Source organism: Bubalus bubalis, chromosome 4, assembly GCF_019923935.1.
Source record: "Bubalus bubalis isolate 160015118507 breed Murrah chromosome 4, NDDB_SH_1, whole genome shotgun sequence".
In the NCBI taxonomy this organism is placed as follows: Eukaryota; Metazoa; Chordata; class Mammalia; order Artiodactyla; family Bovidae; genus Bubalus; species Bubalus bubalis.
The window spans coordinates 31,302,387-31,328,858 of NC_059160.1; the positions used below are offsets into that span (position 1 = coordinate 31,302,387).

A 26,472-nucleotide genomic window follows, 5' to 3' on the forward strand; every position below is an offset into this window, starting at 1 on the left:
AGTAATTAAGAGATCATTCTGTCGTTTTTGAGATTGCATCCAAGTACTGCATTTCGGAGTCTTTTGTTGACCATGATGGCTACTCCATTTCTTCTAAGGAATTCCTGCCCACAGTAGTAGATACAATGGTCATCTGAGTTAAATTCACCCATTCCAGTCCATTTTAGTTGCTGATTCCTAAAATGTCAACGTTCACTCTTGCCATCTCCTGTTTAACCACTTCCAATTTGCCTTGATTCATGGACCTAACATTCCAGGTTCTTGTGCAATATTGCTCTTTACAGTATCGGACCTTGCTTCTATCACCAGTCACATCCACAACTGAGTATTGTTTTTGCTTTGGCTCCATCCCTTCACTCTTTCTGGAGTTATTTCTCCACTGATCTCCAGTAGCATATTGGGCATCTACTGACCTGGGGAGTTCCTCTTTCAGTATCTTATCATTTTGCATTTTCATACTGTTCATGGGGTTCTCAAGGCAAGAATGCTGAAGTGGTTTGCCATTCCCTTCTCCAGTGGACCACATTCTGTCAGCCCTCTCCACCATGATCTGCCCGTCTTGGGTGGCCCCACATGGCATGGCTTAGTTTCATTAAGTTAAACAAGCTGTGGTTCATGTCATCAGATTGGCTAGTTTTCTGTGATTATGGTTTCAGTGTGTCTGCCCTCTGATGCTCTCTCACAACACCAACCAGTAATGCTGAAGAAGCTAAAGTTGAACGGTTCTATGAAGACCTACAAGACCTTTTAGAACTAACACCCCCCCCCAAAATATCCTTTTCATTATAGGGGAATGGAATGCAAAAGTAGGAAGTCAAGAAACACCTGGAGTAACAGGCAAATTTGGCCTTGGAGTACGGAATGAAGCAGGGCAAAGGCTAATAGAGTTTTGCCAAGAGAATGCACTGGTCATAACAAAACCCTCTTCCAACAACACAAGAGAAGACTCTACAGATGGACATTACCAGATGCTCAACACTGAAATCAGATTGATTATATTCCTTGCAGCCAAAGATGGAGAAGCTCTATACAGTCAGCAAAAACAAGACCAGGACCTGACTGTGGCTCAGATCATGAACTCCTTATTGCCAAATTCAGATTTAAATTGAAGAAAGTAGGGGAAACCACTAGACCATTCTGGTATGACCTAAATCTAATCCCTTATAATTTTACAGTGGAAGTGAGAAATAGATTTAAGGGACTAGATCTGATAGAGTGCCTGTTGAACTATGGAATGAGGTTCGTGACATTGTACAGGAGACAGGGATCAAGACCATACCCATGAAAAAGAAATGCAAAAAAGCAAAATGGCTGTTTGAGGAGGCCTTACAAATGGCTGTGAAAAGAAGAGAAGTGAAAAGCAAAGGAGAAAAGGAAAGATATTCCCATTTGAATGCAGAGTTCCAAAGAATAGCAAGGAGAGATAAAAAAGACTTCCTCAGAGATCAATGCAAAGAATTAGAGGAAAACAACAGAATGGGAAATCAAGAGATCTCTAGATTTCTCTTCAAAAAAATTAGAGATCTCTTCAAGAAAATTAGAGATACCAAGGGAACATTTCATGCAAAGATGGGCTCAATAAAGGACAGAAATGGTATGGACCTAACAGAAGCAGAAGATATTAAGAAGAGGTGGGAAGAATACACAGAACTGTACAAAAAAGAGTTTCACGACCAAGATAATCACGATGGTGTGATCACTCACCTAGAGCCAGACATCCTGGAATGTGAAGTCAAGTGGGCCTTAGGAAGCATCACTATGAACAAAGCTAGTGGAGGTGATGGAATTCCAGTTGAGCTATTTCAAATCCTGAAAGATGATGCTGTGAAAGTGCTGCACTCAATATGCCAGCAAATTTGGAAAACTCAGCAGTGGCCACAGGACTGGAAAAGGTCAGTTTTCATTCCAATCCCAAAGAAAGGCAATGCCAAAGATTGCTTAAACTACCACACAATTGCACTCATCTCACACGCTAGTAAAGTAATGCTCAAAATTCTCCAAGCCAGGCTTCAGCAATACATGAACTGTGAACTTGCAGATGTTCAAGCTGGTTTTCAAAAAGGCAGAGGAACCAGAGATCAAATTGCCAACATCTGCTGGATCATTGAAAAAGCAAGAGAGTTCCAGAAAAACATCTATTTCTGCTTTATTGACTATGCCAAAGCCTTTGACTGTGTGGATCACACTAAACTGTGGAAAATTCTGAAAGAGATGGGAATACCAGACCACCTGACCTGCCTCTTGAGAAATCTGTATGCAGGTCAGGAAGCAACAGTTAGAACTGGACATGGAACAACAGACTGGTTCCAAATAGGAAAAGGAGTACGTCAAGGCTGTATATTGTCACCCTGCTTATTTAACTTCTATGCAGAGTACATCATGAGAAACGCTGGGCTGGAAGAAGCACAAGCTGGAATCAAGATTGCAGGGAGAAATATCAATCACCTCAGATATGCAGATGACACCACCCTTATGGCAGAAAGTGAAGAGGAACTCAAAAGCCTCTAGATGAAAGTGAAAGAGGAGAGTGAAAAAGTTGGCTTAAAGCTCAACATTCAGAAAACTAAGATCATGGCATCTGGTCCCATCACTTCATGGGAAATAGATGGGGAAACAGTGGAAACAGGGTCAGACTTTATTTTTGGGGGCTCCAGAATCACTCCAGATGGCGATTGCAGCCATGAGATTAAAAGATGTTTATTCCTTGGAAGGAAAGTTATGACCTAGATAGCATATTAAGAAACAGAGACATTACTTTGCCAACAAAGGTCTGTCTAGTCAAGGCTATGGTTTTTCCACTGGTCATGTATGGATGTGAGAGTTGGACTGTGAAGAAAGCTGAGGGCCAAAGAATTGATGCTTTTGAACTGTGGTGTTGGAGAAGACTCTTGAGAGTCCCTTGGGCTGCAAGGAGGTCCAACCAGTCCATCCTAAAGGAGATCAGTCCTGGGTGTTCATTGGAAGGACTGATGCTGAAGCTGAAACTCCAATACTTTGGCTACCTCATGCGAAGTGTTGATTCATTGGAAAAGATCTTGATGCTGGGAGGGATTGGAGGCAGGATGAGAGGAGGACGACAGAGGATGAGATGGCTGGATGGTATCACCAACTTGATGGACATGAGTTTGAGTAGACTCCGGGAGTTGCTGATGGACAGAAAGGCCTGGTGTGCTGTGCTTCTTGGGGTTGCAGAATCGGACACGACTGAGCAACTGAACTGAATAAGTAATTAAAAAGTATATAACTGCATTGCTAATACTAGCGAGGGGGTACTCTTTCTGCCCCCTTCTGATGTTTATGTCAGAAGCTTTCTCTATCCCTTTTATACTGTAATAAAACTCTATTACACAAAGCTCTGAGCAATCAAGCCTCTTCTCTGGCCCCGGCGTGAATTCTTCTCCAGAGGCCAAGAATCCTGGCGTCTTTTGTGGTTCAGCAATAACTTTTCACTACTTAGCAGCTGTGTGACTCTCTGTGTGTGTTTCAGTTTTATCTGTAAAATGAGGATTCAAATACTTTAGAGCAGTGGTTCTCAACCGGGGGTGATTTTGCTCCCAGGAGAAATTTAACATGTCTGCAGACATTTTGGGTTGACAAAACTGGGGAGAGGGGTATGTAACTGGCATCAAGAGGGTAGATGCCACAGATGCTAGCAAACATCCTGTGATGCACTGTGTGTTAGTTGCTCATTCATGCCCTACTCTTTACAACCCATGGACTGCAGCCCACCAGGCTTTCTGTCCATGGGATCTTCCAGGCAAGGATACTGGAGTGGTTTGCCATTTCCTTCTCCAGGGAATTTTCCTGACCCAGCGATCGAACCGGGTCTCTTGCACTGCAGGCAGATTCTTTACCGAATGAGCTACCAGGGACCTTCCCACAATACAGAATATTCCAGACCCAAATCATAGTGCCAAGGTGCAGAAACACTACATTATGGCTCAGTTCAGTTGCTCAGTCGTGCCCAACTCTTTGCAATCTCATGGATTGCAGCACACCATGCATCCCTGTCCATCACCAACTCCTAGAGCTTACTCAAACTCATGTCCATCGAGTCAGTGATGCCATCCAACCATCTCATCCTCTGTCATCCTCTTCTCCTCCTGCCTTCAATCTTTCCTAGTATCAGGGTCTTTTCAAGTGAGTCAGATTCTTCACATCAGGTGGCCAAAGTATCAGAGCTTCAGCTTCAGCATCAGTCCTTCCAGAGTATTTAGGACTGATTTCCTTTAGGATGGACTGGTTGGATCTCCTTTCAGTCCAAGGGACTCAAGAGTCTTCTCCAACACCACAGTTCAAAAGCATCAATTCTTCTCGGCTCAGCTGTCTTTATGGTCCAATTGACATCTGTACATGACGACCGGAAAAACCATACCTTTGACTAGACGGACCTATGTTGGCAAGCTAAGGTCTCTGCTTTTTAACGCGCTGCCTAGGTTTGTCATAGCTTTTCTTCCAAGGAGCAAGCATCTTCTAATTTCATGGCTGTAGTCACTGTCCATAGTGATTTTGCACCCCAACAAGTCTGTCACTGTTCCTATTTTTTCCCCATCTATTTGCCATGAAGTGATGGGACCTGATGCCATAATCTTCGTTTTTTTGAATGTTGAGTTTTAAGCCAGCTTAGGATGACTTAAATGAGTTAATATATACGTAAATCACATATATTATATATATGTTATATATATGCAAATCACATTGGCCACCTGATGCAAAGAGCTGACTCATTTGAAAAGACCCTGATGCTAGGGAAGATTGAAGGTAGAAGGGGACAACAGAGGATGAGATGGTTGGATGGCATCATCGACTCAATGGACAAGAGTTTGAGTAAGCTCTGGGAATTGGTGGACAGGGAGGCCTGGCATGCTGCATTTCATAGGGTTGCAGAGTTGGACATGACTGAGCGACTGAACTGAACTGAACTGAAATCACTTATAAGAGTAAGCACTAAAATACTATTAGACTCAAGCATTGTGCTTTAAGTTTTACATTTTCTCATTTAATTCATATACCATATTGAAGAGGTACCATTATTACCACTACTTCATAGGTAAGAAAATTGAGGCTTAGGGGTAGTTAAGGTAACTTGCCCCAAAATGCAGTTACTCAGTGAAATCCAGGTTTACATGATAACAAATTCCATGCTTTTAACACTATCAAAACTGACCCCTAGATATTACATGTAAAGTAAACTCTATGTTTTAAAGGAAGTCTGCATTAAGGCCCCCTCCTAACCCCTGTATTAAGCTGTCTCCCAGTAGCCTGGATGTGAATAATTCAGCCCACTTTCATTTTTCATTATCAAATTGAACCAACTGTAACAAAGTTAATCCCAATTTTAGAAAGCCGTTTTAGAGGCTTTTCCTTTGAAATAAAATGGACTTCTTTGTGTCATCCATTGGTTCTAGTTCTTTCTTCAGTGGTAAACCTACAGTGGTACCCTCAGTATTTTCAGGGCTGTGAAAATACTGGGTACGTGTCACTTGACATTTGTCCAAGCCCACAGAATGCATACCAAGACTGAACCGTAACATAAATGACGGGCTTTCGATGTCATAGCAATGTTGGTTCATTGACTATAACAAACACACCCCTCTGAGTGATGCTGGTAACAGGGGAAGCTATGAATATGTGTTCATATACATATATTCATAGACAGATTTCCCATAAACACAAGGGCAAGTGTTAATGGGAAATCTCTGCATCAATTTTGCTGTGAAACCACTCTCAAAAAAAAAAAAAAAAAAAAATCCTTGGACTTCCCTGGCAGTCCAATGGTTAAGAATTTATTTGCCTTATAATGCAGGGATGGAGAAGGCAATGGCACCCCACTCCAGTACTCTTGCCTGGAAAATCCCATGGATGGAGGAGCCTGGTGGGCTGCAGCCCATGGGGTCGCTAAGAGTTGGCACTACTGAGCGACTTCACTTTCACGTTTCACTTTCATGCATTGGAGAAGGAAGTGGCAACCCACTCCAGTGTTCTTGCCTGGAGAATCCCAGGGACGGGGGAGCCTGGTGGGCTGCCGTCTATGGGGTCGCACAGAGTCAGACAGGACTGAAGCGACTTAGCAGCAGCAGCAGCATAATGCAGAGAATGCAGGTTCAATCCCTGGTGGGGGAATTAAGATCCCACATGCTACGGAGCAGTTAAACCAGTGAGCCACAACTAGAGTCTATGTGCTGCACCAAAAGATCCCACATGACACAAGAATGATCCTGCATGTCATCGTTAAGATCTGACACAGCCAAATAAATTTAAAATAAATGAAACCAAAAAATGGTAACATATTCTTAGGACAACAAAATCACAGCACATGTTGTGACAAAGAATTGTAGTGCTGTTTGGTGGAAGAAGTACAGGATGAAATGTAGATGACAGAATTTAAGGAAATTTATGATATGGGGGAAGAACTATCATTTTTAAAAAAAAGAGACAGATGGAAATCTTTTAGAAATTAAAAAATTCGAGAGACAGGAGCACACTACGCTAGGTGGTTTATTTTATTTGTTCAAGGACTCATCTTGCAAGCATTAAAGCAAGCATGGGCTTTGATTCTGGGAGCCCAGATTCACAGACTTAGGAAGACAAAAAGCGAACTGTGCTCCATGTACATGGATGCAAACTAAAGGCTCGTGGTTAATCAAACTGTAGTTTTAAGTTTCTACAGCCTTGCACCCGGAAGTCACAGGTCCTTCAGGTCCTTTTGGATGCCCCAGAGGGTATCTGCACTTTTCTTGAGTTGGGCAACCTCTTCATCCTTTAGCTTCTGGTTGATAACACTGGTTAACCCTCGAGCATTCAGGATACATGGAAGGCTCAGGAAGACTTCATTCTCAATGCCATACATGCCCTGCCAGAACAAGAAAAGCACCAAAATTAAGAAATGAAACCACAGGTAAGAATGACCGCAGGGCCTGCGGTTGAACAGGACGAACTGCAAGAAATTTGGTAAGCATAAACTCCTTTAGTTTTTATCACTGACAGGCCTATCTAATATTTGTATTTCAAATTTGATTTTGTACAAAGAATATACAAATAGACACTATGATAAAACTAGAATTTTTAAAGTACTTTATCAAACTCATTGACACCTCTCTGCTTGTATGTCTTCAAATTAAATCACATTCAAATGTGGTTCTTATTGAGCTTTTTTTCATGAAATTTTAAGTATCCTGAAAAATCTTTAGTTAAGTAGAAGATTTTAGGTAGTAGTTGACCTACAAGGTCCAGGAAAGTAACTGGAAGTCACACAAAGGCAAGATTCTTGGAATACTCAAGAATTGCTGGGAAAAAAAAAACAACACACAATTCCTCAAACGCTGTACCGGTTTGTATTAAGTAATTTACTCACAGGATTAATTTAATTATACAATTATTTTAGTACATTAATCAAGGGAGTTTAAGATTTTCTTAAATTAGCTCTGAAAGTTTTTGTACATACACCAAAGTGGAGGCAATAAACAAATTTTTATATATGGACTCGGCAATTATCCAATTTTGCCATACTTGCTTTTAATTTTTTTTGCCATAGTATCAAAAAGCCAAACAACAATAACAAAAAAACCCTCAAAACATCTGATACCATGATTTATCCCCAAATACTTCTATATTTACCTCTTGTTTATTTCAGTCTACTGCATTTTCTCCCTTACTTTTTCACTCCTGCTGTTGACTTGCAGAAAATGAATCAGTTATCTCAGTTTTATTTAAAAATAATCAGTTTCTACTTAACTGTTTCATAGCTTCTGAATTAAACTAAACTTGCTAAGGTATCAGTGCTATATACCACAAAGCCAAGCTATAGTTTAGAATACACCAACTTGAAATGAAATTATTAAACTTATTCAAATAATCATCTAAGAATATGCTGAATAAGACTCAGAGTTAATATTTAATTTGGCACATTATACAAAGGAGAATTATAAAAACACATTTGATGTCTCAGCTTCTATAAACTTTTGCTCTTTTGGCCTAAGCTTCTGACAGAAAGGAGTAAAGTTTCCATAAAACTTTGAGATGAAAACTAACTGTGGACTGAGACATTATCTCATCCTTCTTAAAATTAATCTACTTATGGAATGCTCAATGAGAAACCACCTAATATTCTGTAATAGTTTACCTTCACCATTGTTGACACTGGGTGAATCCTGGATAGATTTTTCAACATGGATTCAATAAGGTCAGCCACACTTAATCCAATAGCCCAGTTGGTATATCCTTTTAGCTTGATGACTTCATAGGCACTAAGAAAAAAAAAACCATAAAGGAGATAATTGACCAGATGCTTTGGTGGTTTGATTCCTACTGTCTCTTAACCCTGTCATGCTGAGAACATGATTTAGACTACCTATCTCAGGGTCTACTTCTGTAAAATAAGGGTAACAATGGTATCTACTTCATAAGTTTGTTAAATGAGTTAATATATATGTAAAATATTTACAACTTTAAAACTACATGGTTGGTAGTATGTAAATGCTTTGACAAATTTAAGTAGTTTATTGTATAAATAGGCATTTTTAAAATCACAGTGGTAGCATGTACATTTGCAACCAATCTTATTTATAAACACAAATATTTCCAAAGATATTAATAAAATCAGGGAACAATGAAAGTAAAAGAACCTTCACATTCACATTCAAAGGACAAATTACACCTTGATTTTCAGGTCCCTTTGAGGCCACTAATCACTGTTACCTGAAATACTATGACCAACTAACTTAAGAGCAAAGTGATGTCAAAACCTTGCAGACAACTATCTGAGCACAAATTATATACACTCTGAACCCACAAAGGCACTTGTACTTGAGAATTAGGTAGCAGGAGTAACTGAGTACTAGAAAAATGGGACTTAACGCAATCTATCACTAATTAAAAGACCTTGGGTGAGCTACACCGGGTTTATCTTAATGAAATCCTAAGAACTCTTTCAACTTTTTAAAGATCCTTTTTCTCCATATACAGGTCAAATTCTTGGGGGAAAAAAAATCTTTAAAATTGAACTAAATTAAACGATTCCATATTTGAGAAAACAGTTAGACTTATCAACACCTTAAGACTTTGTAGAGGAGAAAACTGAGATTCAGCTTAAAAGTTAAATGGCTTCCCAATATTATACAGTGTCTCTAGATAGCATATTGAAAAGCAGAGACATTACTTTGCTAACAAAGGTCAGTCTAGTCAAGGCTATGGTTTTTCCAGTGGTCAAGTATGGATGTGAGAGTTGGACTGTGAAGAAAGCTGAGCACCGAAGAATTGATGCTTTTGAACTGTGGTGTTGGAGAAGACTCTTGAGAGTCCCTTGGACTGCAAGGAGATCCAACCAGTCCATTCTGAAGGAGATCAGCCCTGGGATTTCTTTGGAAGGAATGATGCTAAAGCTGAAACTCCAGTACTTTGGCCACCTCATGCGAAGAGTTGACTCATTGGAAAAGACTCTGATGCTGGGAGGGATTGAGGGCAGGAGGAGAGGGGGACGACAGAGGATGAGATGGCTGGATGGCATCACTGACTCGATGGACGTGAGTCTGAGTGAAGTCCGGGAGATGGTGATGGACAGGGAGGCCTGGCGTGCTGCGATTCATGGGGTCGCGAAGAGTAGGACACAACTGAGCAACTGAACTGAACTGAACAGAAAAGACCCATAATTTCAATCTAAACCCACAGTGTTTACTCTGGTCCAAAATGATACCTTATTTTATGATAAACATGAGGGTCATAGAGAGAATGGTTAGTCACAAAAGGCAGTTTTAAAAAACAGGGGAAAGGGGACATCCTCGGTTGGGTGTGGAGAGACACTGAATCAATGTTCAAGCTGCTGATTGCTAATAGCTTGAAAACTATTAACAATCAATCAGTAAGTATCTTTCTAGTCAATTATGATGCAACAGTGCCTAGGTTTACTTTTCTAAATAAGCCACCTTTGTCATCTGTGAATTCCATGTTTCACTCCTATTACAACAGAATTTCTCTGGAAAAATATTTGCTTTCCCTAGGGGCACCAGCATAGCAAGTTTGACCAGTGTTAAGTCAGTCTTGCCTCTTTCAGAAGATAACAGCTGCATATTTGCTATGCTGAGTCTATCTAAAAGAAAAAAATAATTAAAAAATGAAAAAAAAAGGGGAAAAAAGCACTCTCCCTCAAACAAACAAAAAAAAGAGTAAATTTTTTTTTAAAAAGGAAAACAAAATTTTGGAAACAGTTTATCTGAATAGGCAGCCATGGAAAGTGTTCTCGATTTTGTCTAAGATGATATTAATTGTCTTCAATCAAGCCCCCCTCCCCCCCGCTTACCTCTCAACCACCATCTTATGCACTTCCTTCCAATTTTCACTATCATTGTCTGTTCCCATTTCTGGATTCAGTTCCTGGAGAGAAACGCCTGCCACATTCACTCCACTCCACACAGCCACTATTGGGAGTTGGGGAAAGATAAGCATTTTATCTCTAACATTGTTTTTAAAAAATCTTTCCTTCTCTTAGTTCAGATTTCACCCTTGATGCAAGTTATCCACTAACTGGTCCAATGACAATTCACTCCCATTCACTTCCCCCCAGAGACTAACATTTGCCTTCAAATCTGACCTTTTACCTTTCAACCATTTTGATGCAAACAGAATTACTGTGTCAGACTAACAGGCGTTATGAAATTCTTCGCTTTCTGTGGGTTTGTGAAATCGTGAGGGACTCTAGTTCGGGACTATCCTAAACTCTGGGTTTGAGGAACTCTGAACTTTCCACCTGCTTATATTTTAAAAAATAAGTAATAATTTTAAGACCTAATTCTTCCACTACCAAAGTTCACTCTACCAGAATTACACTACTGATTTTTCAAAGAAAAATGTACACCTTAACCTTTAGGGAGAAAATAGCCCCTTGCATATTGGGCAGAGGTGGATTTAGTAAAACCAATATTATCATTATGTCTTAGATTATTACAGTTTTATACAATAAGCCTAATCATTGTATAATATTCAATGTTTAAGATGAAATGATGGAATTAGAATGTTTCAAAACTATCATAGTAATAATTTTTAACTATTTTTAAACCATTATTATCTAAATAATATTTAACTAAGAATCATTCATGGATACTAAACTTATGAGGCAATAAACTGATAAGGAATCAGATATTTACCTAGTCAGTATCAAAGTATTCTCTCACAATTACTTATCTATAATGTGATGCATGTGAAAATATAAACTACAATTAAAAACAAACAAAAAATTCAGAATGGCAAGAACAATATCCTCAGAATGGCAAGAACAATATCCTAAGTACACAGCAAACGCTGTCTGTGTTTTGTTTTGTTTTTTACCACTTGAGTCGCCGTGTTCCCCCAAAATCCATCCGTGGCAGCTGCTGGGATGAATGCCAAGTTTTTCAGCCATAAGGTAGCGAAATCTAGCCGAATCCAGGTTACATCCACTCCCAATCACACGGTGCTTGGGTAATCCACTTAGTTTCCAGGTAACATATGTGAGAATATCCACTAAAATTTTTAAAAATAATATATGTAAGTACATCAAAACTGATGTCAACTGCTATGTCGAGCAGTGGTACCCTGGTTTTCTCCTCTCCCCTCTGCTCCATCCCCCAAATGAGATGTGGCCAGAAAGATGTGAATATTTGACTTTTCGGAATTAGGGACCATGGGGGCTAGAAAGATAAGAAAAACTTTTAAGCTGTATAGTCAAGAGATTGTAAAACATGGAAAATGCAATATTGTGGTTTTAATCTACATTATCATTGGAAACAAGAATATATGAGTCCTGCAGATTAATTTACTAAATATAGAAAGAAAGAGAAAAAGGGCTGAATTCGATCATCACTTAAGTTTCTTCCAATTCTAACATTCCAGGATTGTAACAACTGTTTCCAGAAACCGAAAGCTATAGGTTACTAAACAACCAAGGCACGCGGCTAAAAGTTACCTTTGGGAACAAGACAGTACTCAGTAAACAATTATTATAATAGGAGGAAATGGCAACCCCCTCCAGTGTTCTTGCCTGGAGAATCCCAGGGACGGGGGAGCCTGCTGGGCTGCCGTCTATGGGGTCGCAGAGTCGGACACGACTGAAGCGACTTAGCAGCAGCAGCAGCAGCAGTATTTAACAGAAAGAATTTAATGACAGAGCCTTTATTCTGGTGTGGCACAGAGGTAAAACCTGCCGGGCTAGAAAAGATCAGAGCATTTATACAGGCTAAGCTGTAAAAAGTAGGAAAATGTGCACACCAGGAAGGCAAGTCTCCACCTCCACTCTCATATACAGACACTGGATGGGATATCTTAAGGTCATTTTGGCCTGGATATTATAACCTCTTCCTTGGCAACAGTGACTCAGTAGGAGTGACTCCCTGGAGACTTAAGACTTTGAAGCTATACCTGGAAAAGTTGTATAACCAGTTAATAATGTCTGCCTTAAGCACAGGATGTAGCAACTTCATATGTGTCTGTTGTCTGTCACTCATGCTCTGCATCTATTTGCCACTCTCTATTTATGAGAAATTTTAGATACAAGGTTGACCAGGAAACTCCAAGCCAAGATGGTCTTGCTGGCTCCAAACTCTCAATATCCCATAAATTGTAAGGACTTTCCTGGCTCTTACAATGTTTCTCTAAGTGAAGTATCAGAGATAATCAGCTTTACCATTTAACAACATATTTATCTACTGTGCTTACCAATAAAAAGTAAGTTTGGTGGCAAACTATAGGCAAAAGAAGTGTGAAACTGAATTTTGACTCTTTGGGCTGAAAAAGTACAATTCTTTCTAATCAGAAATTTTAAGTTACAACATTTGGTGTTAAACATGTATTTGTCCATCAACAGGCTATTTTCCATCTTTAAACCTAGACTAATTAATGGCTTTCTTTAACTCCTTAAAAAAAAAAAAAAATCAGTCAACTTAATTTTCAAGAATTTTAGAAGACTAAAGTGCATTTTCTGGAAAACAGATGGTCACATATGCTAAAATACTTCTTCCAAACTGGAGCCACATTCAAATTTTGTATCCCAGTATAATCTTGATAGAAAATTTTAAAACCTTTTAGACTTTCCAACAAACCCAGATAAAATAAGGAGATGAAACTGCTTTATATAAAACTCTTCTCACATTCTTCAGCATGTGGCCTGGGAATGTGCCAGGGGTTTTGCAAACATCACTCTCTGTGGCCAATTAATGGAAGACACATGAATCGCTTAGGCCAAACACCAGAAAAGACTTTTCATAAGTTAAAAAAGAAAAAAAAAAAAGGAAAAGAAAAAAAAAATCCCAAAGTACTGAATTGAACAGAACTGAACCTTAAGGCATCACAATGATTGATACCTGGGTTGGAAACCACAATGATGATGCAGTCAGGACTGTACTTGACGATCTGAGGAATGATGAACTTGAAGACGTTAACGTTCCTTTGCACCAAATTCAGGCGACTCTCCCCTTCTTGCTGGCGAACTCCTGCAGTTACCACCACGATCTTGGAATTGGCAGTGACAGAGTAATCTTGAAGGAGAAGGGAGAAAAGGACTTCACATACAACTCTGCATCAAAACATGCCGTATGAGATGCTCTAGGGACCCAAACATACGTAAGCTCATGGAACGTATGTGAGGAACGTTATGTGAGAATTACATTTTCTGTATAACGTGTTGAGTTGCAACACCAGTGTTCCATGGCTTCTTCCTCCTTGAGTGATGTGGAACCATTCCGACCACAACACTGGCTCAGAAAATGAACCCAGGAAACAAAGACAGCCTTAAATTATGTTTCTTGCTAACGGATTCAAAATTCTATTGGCTTTAGAGAATACTGGATTGTCAGTAATAACACAAAGTATAAACAGTGAGTGCCAAGTTCAACTGGCAGTCATCCAACAAAAAGGCAATTGGAAGCTAACTGTAGACTTGTAATGTTAATTCAATCTATGAAGGCAAAGGGAGGCACTCAAGTGTTTGTTCTTGGCTAGAATTTAATTTCTAATACTCAATATTTTAAAGAAGCTTATTGTTTTTAGCAATGAGTTTCTCTACAGAGTATTTTATTTTTTTCCCCAAGCAAGTGAATCCTTTCTCAAATTACAGACATTTTGACTTGATGTGGTCATTAGACTCAATACTTATGGATGACTCATACAATTAAACCATGTTGCTATGTGACTTTTGACAGTTACTAATAATTTATCAGCTTCCTCTTCCATAAAACGGGGGTAATAGGACCCACTTTTCACAGGGCTGCAGTGAAGATGAGACATGCAACAAGTTTCACAGTACCCAGAATGCTAATAATTCAGTAAGTAACAGCTGTTTATTATTAGTAGTGGACTTGCCCTGTAGCTCAGATGGTAAAGAATCTGCCTGCAATGCAGGAGACCCAGGTTCGATCCCTGGGTTGGGAAGATCCCCTGGAGAATGGAATGGCAACCCATTCCAGTATTCTTGCCTGGAAAATCCCCTGGACAGAGGACCCTGGGGGGCTACAGAGGAGTCCATGCAGTTGCAAAGAGTTGGACATGACTGAGTGATCGACACATACACTATTAGTAGTAATATTGTTAGAAATTATTTTGGAGGCTGGACATTACTATATCTGTAGGCACAGCCATTAATGCATAAATGCATTAATCCAGAACAAAGACGGCTAGAATACAAATTTATTTAGTTTCTTTGAGACACTCAAATTATTTTGTGCAAATATTTCTTCGGATTTAAAACATCCCTGTTCTCAGGTATGTGTAAGCAAGCATTTGGATCCAATTTCCTAAAATGTTATGCACTGTATATGTGCAAGGCACCGGGGGGAGGCTTTACAGAGATAACAATTATGATTGTCCCTGAGGATGAACTGGACCCAGAAGGAAACAAGAAACTGCTGACATTAGATTCACCAGGATGGGAAAACCTGTTTCCTCTCAGGGAGTGAGGATATCAGTTTATTATTTGATCACTTCAGGCATGAAAGGAGCCTACCTTTGTCTGCCACAATTTTTGGCGTCTGAAGGAATAAGCTCCCGTGCTGCAGGTCCATCATTTCTCCTTTGAGTTTATCTTCCAAAACATCCACAAGAGCAAGCTCATCAGCCAGAGACTATAAACACAAAAGGAGCTGTTAGGACCCCAAGCTACTCAAGGACACCTCAGTTCACAGTATTTCAGTCAAAATACCCTTGAAATGGGAATGCCCAATGTCTAAAAACTTAGGGAAGAGTTTTTACCATGGAATTAGGTGTGCTTTCAACAATTTGATGAGGAAACGTTTTGAATAATGAACTATTAATATTTGATACCATTTTTAAAAAAAAAAGAATTTCACCTCTAGTACTCAGTGGACATTCAATGAGCTTGATGTAATTAAGAATCTAAACGTGCAAGTATCGTGGTTCAACAGTGGCCTCAGGGTGCTCGTCTTCATATTAAAGGGGACTGATGGTAAAAAAAGTAGAGACTCACAAAGAGCTAGAAACAGTCTTGGGCACTGTGTCCATCTTGAAGGTCACTCCTAGTTTGGAGGGATTTAGAGAGGGCAGATTTCATTTAAAACAAGAGGCAGAGTTCACTTCAGAGCAGGCTTTGAAGGCCTGCTTGAAGCTAGGAACCCTCAGGTTGGCTCTGACCAACTCGAATGTCCTGCTGGTGAAAGATAAGAGTCAGGGGCACAGGGCTCCAGGGCTAGTGAATTCTCCATACATTTTCAAGGCAAACTTGGTCAGTCTCAATGTTTTTTTATTTTCTATTCCGACTGTCATCTTGTGCCATCCATCCCAAGTAATACCCTCAATCAGTCATCCTATCTGCTTTTCAGCAAGTCCTCAATCTTTTCTTCTCAGGAAAAGGGAGCTGTTATCTGTTGTTGTTTAGTCGCTCAGTTGTGTCTGACTCTGTGGCCCCACGGACTGAAGCATGTCAGGCTTTCCTGTCCTTTACCATCTCCTGCAGTTTGCTCAGATTCATGTGCATTAAGTCAGTGATGCTGTCTAACCACCTAATTCTCTACCACCCCCTTCTCCTTTTGCCTTCCATCTTTCCCAGCATCAGAGTCTTTTCCAGTGAATCAACTCTTTGCATCAAGAGATCTAGTTGTGTTTAAATAACCTTTCAGCTTTTAACATCAGTATGCCTCCAATGCAGAAGGCACAGGTTTGATCCTTGGTCAGGGAACTAAGACCCTGCATGCCGTGCAACATGGCCCAAAAACTTAAAAAATAAATAAGTCAGTTGTCTTGTGAAAACTCATAATTTACAAACTCTATTTTTTTAAAAAAATTATATTTTTGACCATGCCCTGTAGCATGTGGGATCTTAGTTCCCCAACCAGAGGTCAAACCCATGCCTCCTACACCGGCAGCATGGAGTCTTAACCACTGGACCACCAGGGAAGTCCCTACAAACTCTTTTAAAAAGTAATTACCCTTCCCATTGACCTATCACCCAAATCCTGGCCTTTATTGCTTTTCAGGCTGTTAGCAAAATAATTAGCCTAGTAATTATTAGAAACGATCCACAACAATTTAGAACTTAATACAGTTCCTCTATTATTAGGAACTATCCTCTGTGAAGGAGAGTTTGATAAGTTATATAAAGGGAAAAAATATAAAGTAACTCAGGTTCAGAAAGTGCAAAGATAAAATAATCCATGTGGAATTGGGAGGGGTCAGGAAGGCTCTGAGCAGCAGAGGGGGAGGCAGAGGAAGAGAGGTGAGGTGGCCAATAAGAAAACTTGATCCAGTTAACTTGCCAGCAAAGCAGGTCCTGCTCCAGGTAGTAGCCTAGGAATAAAGACTGTCACCTGTTTCTAGAAAACCAGTGTCGGCTGGCCTGAAGCAGCGAGCTACAATAGGCTTGCTTGGGAAGGTTTCTCTGAGACTCAAACTTCCATGCGACTGAATGCATTCTTAGTTCCAAGCAGTTGATTCACCTGCCAACTTCAAAAGACCCTTTTATGACCTGGGGGTTGCTTTGTTGTTGCTCAGTCACGGAGTCGTGTTCGACTCTTTGTGACCCCATGGACTGCAGCACGCCAGGCTTCCCTGTCAAGTATTTTCTCCTTCCATGTATGTCAAATGCAGGCATTAATGTTCACCCCTTTTCACTTACATACATTTTTAACACTTAAAATGGTTTCGTTCCTCTGCAAGATCACACAAAGCCCTCGCTTGTGTTTCTGGAGCCCTAAATTCATTCCAGAGAACGTCATAACCATTCCTTTCAGGTGCCAAGTACTGGGGATGTCACTCTTATTTTGGGGACATCACATGTGCGCTGTTGAAGTCAAGGGGCACAACAATTTGGGGCTTAAGTGGAAAAGGATGTCACAGGATCTCAGATCCTCTGTTTTGTTTCAGTGGGTAGAGAATTGGCGGAGAAGTGCATAGTCAGCTGGCAAGGAAGGAAGAGACCAACACTTGGAGAAAATAATTGCAGCGCTGAATTTAGCTGCATTTATGTGACTGAATATCCTCCCAGTGGGAGGCAGGCAAATGAAGATGTGTGACTAAGTACTGACACTTGGGCTTAAATAAATCTTTCTGTATTCACATAGTGTATATAGCCAATGAATTTACCACATGTATATTCCACTTAAGCTGCATATTTTAAAATGATCAATACATCAAGGCTTAGATTAACTGAAAAAGCACTAACTCATTGAGGAACAAGATCAGTTAGAAGCCAGGAACAACACTACACTTGTTGATAGTGTGTTTAACATAAGACACAAATGGTCTCTTTGGACTTTCCTGGTGGTTCAGTGGTGAAGACTCTGTACTTCCACTATAGTGGACACAGGTTCAAACCCTGGTTGAGAAACTAAGATCCTGAATGCTGGACGGCTTGGCCAAAAAAAAAAAAATTATCTCTTAATCTAAGTCCTGTGTGGACCAGATACAGCCACAACCTACCTCTTGGTCCCTGAGCTAGCAAACTTGTTTTTGTTGCTGTTTAGTTGCTAAGTCACATCCAACTCTGCTACCAGTGCCTTAATATTTGATGGCTGCATTCTGCATTTTTATATTCAAGTGTTTAGTCTGCATGACATTTTGTGGGAGGAAAAGGTATAACTTTTCCCAAATAGCTAAATGGACAAGCACCGCTTATTCAATAATTTGTTTTTCTTCTCTGGCATGTCACTTTGTATTAAATATTCTTTGGTTTTGTGTCTGGGTTTTGAGTCTGTTCCATTAGCCTGTCTATGCTTGTACAAACACCACATTCTAATTAAGTTTCACTTTTAGGCCAAGTCTTGCACTGCAAAAAGTACGCTGCAGTATGTCTGTAATTACATTGCTCTGTATGCTGTGTTTGTAGAAGAATGTGACTGCAGCTGACTGACAGACACTCAAACCCAAAACAGCTGGTCAGAGGCTAAGGGCAGAATAATCACATGGATACTCTATATGACCTTGACAACGTGATGGGGCCTTGGCAGCCAAAGCACATATCTTATGATTGGTAGGGGCGACAGGAGAAACCATGAAAAAGGAAAAGCTCTGATCAAAATTTGACCAAACATAAGTGCCATTTCTTAGTAAGAGGAATATCCATTATTTAATACATGTTCACTACTCAATGTGCCAGGCATTATTCTACTAGTGAGGACTATAGTAATGAACAAATCTGACAAGGTTCCTGCTTTCGTGGAATGTACCAGGAAGGGGAGGGGAGTGAAGCAAACAATTTAAGATGGTTCTGATCATGGAAATGCTATAAACAGTGCAAGGCAGAGTGAAGTTAAAGGAAATGGAAGGAAGCTTACTTGGTATTGGATGATCAAGGAAGACCAGTACGCAAAGGCCTGATATGAAGACAGGAGGGAGTTAACTCTGATGATCCAAGGCAGTCATTCCAGAGGAAGGGAAATCAAGTTCTAAAAGGGTTTAAGGGACTTCCCTGGTAGTTAAGAATCTGCCTCCCATGCAGGGGGTACAGGTTCGATCCCTGGTCAGGGAACTAAGATCCCACATGCCACAGAGCTACTAAGCTCATGCACTGCAACCACTGAGCCCGTGTAATCCAGAGCCCATGTGCCACAACTAGAGAGCCTACACCACAACAAAAGATCCTGCAGGCTGCAACTAAGACCTGACACAGCCAAGTAAATGAAGTAATTTTAAAAATACTTTTTAAAAATAAAAAGGTTTAAGCCATAGGCTTCCCTGGTGGCTCAAACAGTAAATAATCTGCCTGCAGTGTAGCAGACCCAGGTTCGATCTCCGGGTTGGGAAGATCCCCTGGAGAAGGAAATGGCAACCCACTCCAGTTTTCTTGCCTAGAGAATTCCATGGACAGAGGAGCCTGATGGGCTATAGTCCTTGGGGTTGCAGAGTTGGATACGACTGAGTGGCTAATACTGAGGCCATGATGATCTTAGTGCTTTGAAGAGGGGAGAAGGTAAGAGATGAAGTCAGAGGTGGCACCAGCCACCGCACACCACTGGAAGGAATCCACGACATTCTGAATGGTACCTCCTGGAGGTGCGTACCCTGCCTTGCTCTGAGAAACAGGCAGAGAAAAGATCCTCCCTGTATTTCATTTATGTGTGCAGTTCTAAGCAGGGGAGCTATTTTTATAAAAGCTCACTATGGTTTCCATGTTGGCAATTAGGATGTGGAAAATGGGCAAGAGAAGCAGAAAACATCAGCATCTTTGTCATGGTGGACGTTGGACTCTGGTGCCTCCATGAGCCCAGTCAAGGTACGGACCTTCTCAACCAATCTGATGCCCTAGCTCATCCCCTTTCTGGGCCAAAGTGGTATCCTCTGAAAACCACACCAGGGATGTAAGATCTCTGAGATCTTAATCAAGGCACTTAATCTTTCTGAGTTTGTGTTTTTCCACCAGTAGTATAGAGATGAGAACATTCCCTAGAAATTTTGTAGAGGAATAAAGTAACATATAGATACTTAGCAAAATAGAATTGGCTAGTTTCCTTTCTCTCTCTCTCTTTTTGGGTATCTTTCTTATTAAAGGAGTGGGGCTTATAATCCTTACCAAACAGTAATAACAACTTTGACTCTAATCCTTCCCCGTTACAAGAAGATTTAAACATTTTTAATTAGTAAAATGGTCTTTGAACAAGGCAGTCCTTCCTTCACAGAAGCTCAGCTGAAAGATTCCTACTGTGCTAGGAGCCTGGTTAGTTCTCAAGCACTTGAATTGGGTCAAAGTATTATATAACAGCAGAGTCTCAATTACATTATTTATCAAAGAGGACTTTAAATTTACAATTAAAAAATCAGAGAGGTTCTGAGAGAATCATGATAGCTCAGATATATTGCTGATTTCCTAAAAAGTTCAAGGTTTGGGTTTAGCTTAAGGAATGGAAAATCTTTAATACTCTACAATGAGGAAGAACCCGGAAAAAAATATACATATATATAAGTGAATCAGTTTGCTGTACACTTGAAACTAGCACAACACTGTAAACCAACTATACTTCAATTAAAGAAAAAAATTGTCTTTAATTGCCCCCATACTAGCATAGAATAAAAAGAAATGGCAGAGTTACTGTGGTTAAGAGTTCAGAGTCTGGGCTCAAATACAGCTCAACCATTACCAACTGTGTGATAACAGGCAGGCCACTTAATCTAGTCAAGCCTCAACTACTGTATCAGGAAATAGGATATGAACAGTTTCCATTTATTGAGATTACTGTTTAAATAAAGCATTTTAAACAAAACACTTAAAACATGGTACACAGTAAATATTTTAAAAGAAATGTAAGCTGGAATATTTTTTCCCATTTTTATTGGTATGAATGGTAAACATTAAATTGTGATTATTTAATTCCCCTGTAATTTGGGGAGCAGCTATTCTCCTAAATTAGGGAAACCTAGTCAATTAAACCAACCAGAAAAAAATTCAAAAGAATAAAACTTTAATTGGCATGCGCTACACATTTTAATTGATTTCTCTGATGATGTTTTTCCTCAGTGAAAAAATTCTGAAGATTCAGAATTTGCCCCTTTAGAATTTAAATTCTGTAGATAGAAATACACTCGGCTAGGAGTTATTCCAGCAGCCTTCGCATACGGTACAAAAAGACAGTGTGTTCTACCGAAGGCCCAACAGCATTTTTTGAGGCAGGGGTTCCCCCTAAAAAACATTTAAGACAGCCTTCAGAAAGTATGGATCAGTTCAATGAATAAGAAGAGAGGAGGCAAACTAGAAGTCTATGGAGGTATGGAGGGAAATATAATCTAGAGGAGTGGAAGGTGTTAGAAGCATGTTATCAGTATTAAAGCTTCTGATGTTGATAACTGAACTGATTATGTTAGAATATGTCCTATTCCGAGGAAAAGTACTCAGACAGAAGAAAATGAAAGGCGTATCTGCATGTATTCTCAAAGGGTTCAGAAAAAAAGCCCCATATGCACATGTGCACACACATGCATACACCCATACACACAGGCACACACTTGTGTGCACACACAAACAGAAATACATTAAGAATTGGTAAATCTGGGTGAAGTGAATATGGAAGTTTTACTTTTTAAAAAATATTCTTGCACGTTTTCTGTAGATTTGAAATTACTTTAAAATTAAACAACTGAGTGAAGGTTTGAGGGGAATAATATAGGATATTTCCATGACCTCAAAAAGCAACCGTGCTGATAACGAGGCAAGATAACATTACACACCTCCTGATGTGATGCACTGTGAAGGACAGGGCATCACCTGGTCATAATGTCACCCCCAAATATAACCTGAACTCAGTTACAAATACCAGACCAACATAAATCGAGGGGCATCCTACAAAACTGATGTCTCTACAAACTCACCGGTAACATGAGAGATGAAGGAAGGCTAAATTCCAGGTTAAGGAAGAATAAAGAGACACGACAAGTATATAAAAATATGATCTTGGACTAGGGGAGAAAAAGTATGATTCTGATAACTGGAGAACTATAATCTGGGTACTGTATAGTAGATAATAGTGTTTAATCAGTATTACTGAGTACAGTAAGTCTATTGTATCAGATAAGAATGTCATTCTCTCAGGAAATATTTGCTAATGTGTTTAAAGATAAAGTATCACCAGGTCTACAACTTATGTTGATGTATGGCAAAACCAAGACAATAATGTAAAGTAAAAAAAAATAATAATAATAATAAAAAGTTAAAATAAATAAATATATAACAGCAGAAACTTAATTTTCTAAAAAAAAAAAAAAAAAAAATTTTTTTCAGGGGAAAAAAAAAACCTTTTAAAGATACAATCAAATTCTCAAAAGCCTAAAGAGATTGCATACACATGATGAAACTACCTATCACGTATGAAGTTTCGGAAGTACCTTTCCCAGAATGCTGATGGCACATGCCATACCAACTTGTCCAACACCCACTACAGTGATCTTATTGTTTGGGATCGTTTTCTCTTCTTCCGCAACTGGTGCAATCAGTTTTTCCTTAAGAGTTGCCATTGTGCCCTGAAAGAAAATAATCAAAATATGATAACATGTATCCACCTGAGAAACAGGAAGGGGAACTTGTAATGTTACTGTTGCAAGTTTGAATTGAAACACATTTTTAAAATGAGCTTAATGGTATTCCAGAACACAGAGTTTCTTTAAAAAAAAAAAAAAAAAAAAAAAAGTGACCCACTAACAAAAATTTAAAGACAAAAATCTCCATGAAGCCCATTAGAGTTTGGGTTCTTCTCTTCAGTCTATGACTATCTAGCAGTAGTTAACAAAGCTGTAATAACTGTCTTCTGGCTATTCATTTACTGGATAAACAACATTTATATTTAGATTAGCTGATTGGTTTCCATGCTCCCTACAAAATATTTATTTAAGTTAGGGCCCAGTATTAACCCATATTTAAGCTTGGTCTAAAAGAGCTACTTATGAATATAATTTCTACTACCAATGGTTATTATCACTCTTAGAAGATAGGGACCAACTGGTTTATCTATTTTCTTCTTCTACTGAGGTCTCACTGATGACAAAAAAGTGACAAATAATGTTTGCATAAAATCTGTAAAACTTATTACTTTGAATTCCTTTTAGTGTGCCTTGGAAGCTTACTGGAAGGTGGGTAGATACGCAATACATTTTCCCCCAAGGGGACCACATAAGGAAAACACCAGCCTTTGAGTCAGTTTCTTTCCAGCCATTAAAAAAAAAAAAAATTAAAGTTAAAAAAAAAAGGAAACTGTTAGGAAGCATTTATACAAGTAACACCAATTGCATCTGTGTCATCAGGTTATCAGGTGAGTTTTCTGGATAAATAAAACAAATGGTGAAACTTACTGTATCAATCCGCATTCTTAAAGAGAGGATTCAGATGATATTTTTTTTAAAAGCCCTTTCTTCAAAATTAAGTATCATTTATAATTATAACCCATTAAAATGTCTATTATTTATGTCTGCCTTTTACTTTTGCTGCAGACAGCCACGTGGCAGGGCAAGGTCCCTCTTTCAAATTGTACTGCTGCTTCTCAGTCTCTTTTTTTATTTCTCATCTGCTAAGGACTAAGTAACAAAACCTGGTTGAGTAACTGTATATATTAGGTAAGAGTCAGTAAGACTCCTAGTTGTAATAAAGTTGATTGAATTTGGAGACAACTGTTTTGTTCTATAGCTATTTTCCCCCAAAAAACATTCCCCCCCAGGTCATTAGGGTCTATACAGGGAGATTATTTTGCCTTTCCAAAGCACATTGGCAGTTTTCTCCTGGATGCTAGAGAAAAAAGAAATATACAATGGTGCGCAAATGTTTCCACAAATAGATGACCTTGCAGTGAAATTTACACGTCCTACATTTTGAGCAGTTGAGCAGAATCCGGAGAATGAATGCTGCCTCTCCTGCTGAACTGAGATACAAACGCATAGCTTCTCTTCATCATGGCATTTTCACTAATTGGTTTAAGATCTTCTAGGTATAGAGGATCCAGCAAAGCAGTGGAAAATAAAAATCCAGAAAGACTGCTCTAGAAATACAGATTAGTTGATCAGACAGACCTTTTAAACTATCTGGGGAATTTCAGAAATGACATTGTAGAGGCTTGAGCCAGTACAGATTTTCTTTCAGATCTTTCTACAGAAATGTGATTTAAATTTTTTTTTTCTTTAACAGGGGTTCTTTAATAGGGTTGTAAGACATGACAAGAAAATGTTTTATATCATACACAGGCCTGTCTCAAGATCAGTGGAGGCTTTTAAGGGCAAAGAATGAAAATCAGGGTGAAAATAATCAATATTTGGTCCTTTTCATGCCCATGCTCCTGCCCCTTCTGTGGATATAAATCACTAGAAAAGAACCCGTGCCTTAAGTTCAGAACAAAGCTCCACTTTGCAGACTCTCTCGATTCTAACCTTTTAAACAGCCAATTTTTGCCCTGCAATTCTTCCACTGAGAGCCGGCTCTCCCCTCCCCCGCTCCATCCCTCCAGCCCGCATTGCCGGCCGCCCACGGGCCACCTCTTCCTCTTCGCGCCGCAGCTCTGAGCTCAGGTCACGAGGGGAGGCAGCCACCACGGATCTCCCCAGAGAAGATCTCCAGCGGGGAAAAATCTAGGCCTTTCTAAACTCTCAACACCCAAAGCTGGTAAATAAACAGCATCCGAAGCATCAAGGGAAAAAAAAGGCCAGAAACGAGCCGGCCCACCGCTCCAGGAAGGGCTGGGGAGAGGCTAAGGGCAGGGTCAAGATCATCCTTCACTCTCATCCCCGAAAAGCCGGGCCTTTCTCCAGGTCCAAGGTGGTGGGCGCCAACAACCACCCCACCCCCCAGCTTCACGGGTCGCCTGGCCCCTTCTCCCTCCCCCGGCTCCTCCGGCACGTGTCCGGGCGCCCGCCAGCAGGCACTGAGGGTGATGCGGCCGCCATGAACCCATCAAGGACACGTAGAACCGGGATGTAGCCGCAAGTGCCACAAATCCGTCCCCCGGGAGGGCACAGGCTGGCCGGGAGCTTCGAAGAGCGGCCGACACAGCCCAGAGATCGGGCACAGGCCCTCGGCTCCGTCGGGTCCCCCAGCCCCGGGACAGGGCCCCCGCCCCAACCCGATCCGGATGCTCAGGGCTCCAGGCCCGCGAGCTCAGATGTCCTTCCTGGTCCTTCCCCCGCTGAGTCTTGCTGCACAAGTCCCACCAGGTCTTTCCGCAGAGCCAGGATGCAGGGTCCCAGCTGAAACCTACCAGGGGAGAGAAAGTTCTCCAGAGAGTGATAAGGGGTGCAGGAAGACAAGTCAGCAGCGTGCGTCTCCTTCGGCGCAGGATCCGCAAGGAGGGAGGAAGAGCAGGCGAGACCCGCCCCTTGGCCGCCTCCGAGCTTCCTCTATTGTGATTGGAAACCCGAGCACCGCCCATCCCTCCCCTCGGCTCGCTCAATCCTCTTCAAGGACAAGGGCTCGGGTGCGCCCACGCCCTCCCTCGGCCTAATTGAGGAGGTCACCTTCTGGCCGCTAAGGCGGCCGCGGTCAGTGCTAGCCTCCGGGCTTAAAGACTCGTGCACACAGAGGGTGCGTTATTTCTGAAACCTGGCCGTCTTCAACCCTTTGGACTCTCACGCTCTTGATTGGATAAATTTAGTCCCAGTAGTAGTACATTTCTCTTTGGCATTCCAGGTCAACTTTAGAGGACCACTCTTCTAATCTGAGATGCTGCTGGTGTGTGTAGTTCCTCTGGAATAATATTCCTGCTTCTGGATGTTTTTAAAAATAAAGCTAGATTTTCATTTCTTCTCATCTCTGATATAAAGTTCTTTTGATGTAAGGGTTTTTCCCACCTTAACTCAGCAAATACGCAATAACTGCCTACTGGTGGCTCAGGGGTAAAGAATTCTCCTGCTAATACAGGAGATGCAAGAGAGGCAGCTTTGATCTCTGGGTTGGAAAGGTGCCTTAGAGGAGGAAATGGAAATGGCAACCCACTCCAGTATTCTTGCCTGGAAAATTCCTTGGACAGAGAAACCTGGCAGGCTAGAGTCCACGGGGTCACAAAGAGACACAACTGAGCGTGTGTGTGTATGTGTGTGTGTGTGCGCGCGCGCACACACACACACGTACAAACACACACTTGCTTGTGAAGTCAGTGAGGCCTAGTGCCTGCATTTTAAAGTTCTCTACCAATCTGTATAGTCTCAAGGGCATATAATTGGGCCACTAGTGAGTGAAATGCAGTTTCTCTTAGTCCCTGAGCGACTCCAAGGCTTCATGTGTTCATTCACTCTGTGTCTCCAACACCCAGCCCCGTGCCTGGTACCTCAGTACAGTGTTGGTGAATGAGTGAATGAATGAGTGAGTGAATGAATAATTAAGCAGGTGAAAGTTTCCTAAAGATTTGGATTCAGTTGTGTGTGTTTATTAATATGTTTTCAGGTACAGAAATCTCAGAAACCTCTTGCATTTGAAAGGGAGTTTTTTCTTGCCAGCCCTGCTACTGCGTATCTTTGGGAAGGAGACGGGACGAGAAAAAATAAGAGGTTGTAGCTCTTCCTCTACCATATCTCCATCCCCTCCCTCCACAATCAGTTACT

The 26,472-nt window shown here is 40.6% G+C and overlaps 1 protein-coding gene across 2 annotated transcripts; it reads right to left on the reverse strand.

Moving 5' to 3' along the window:
* Window positions 1–6,480: 6,480 nt before the first annotated feature.
* On the reverse strand, window positions 6,481–25,289 carry LDHB (lactate dehydrogenase B). Of its 2 annotated transcripts, XM_006067641.4 has the most exons (8): window positions 25,134–25,289; window positions 22,285–22,419; window positions 14,966–15,083; window positions 13,329–13,502; window positions 11,320–11,493; window positions 10,295–10,412; window positions 8,123–8,246; window positions 6,481–6,853 (listed from the first exon to the last, which is right to left on the reverse strand). In XM_006067641.4, the coding sequence occupies exons 2-8, from the start codon at window positions 22,411–22,413 to the stop codon at window positions 6,686–6,688; spliced, it is 1,005 nt and encodes a 334-aa protein (XP_006067703.1). In that variant the 5' UTR covers window positions 22,414–22,419; window positions 25,134–25,289; the 3' UTR covers window positions 6,481–6,685.
* Window positions 25,290–26,472: the final 1,183 nt, after the last annotated feature.

Excerpts from the sequence above, each read along its gene's own strand:
- LDHB (XM_006067641.4), bottom strand. The coding sequence starts at position 22,413 with ATGGCAACTCTTAAGGAAAAACTGATTGCACCAGTTGCGGAAGAAGAG. Across the intron at positions 11,494-13,328 it reads CATTGTGGTTTCCAACCCAG|TGGATATTCTCACATATGTT; the intron begins GTATCAATCATT and ends TAAAAATTTTAG. Across the intron at positions 10,413-11,319 it reads GGAACACGGCGACTCAAGTG|TGGCTGTGTGGAGTGGAGTG; the intron begins GTAAAAAACAAA and ends AACTCCCAATAG.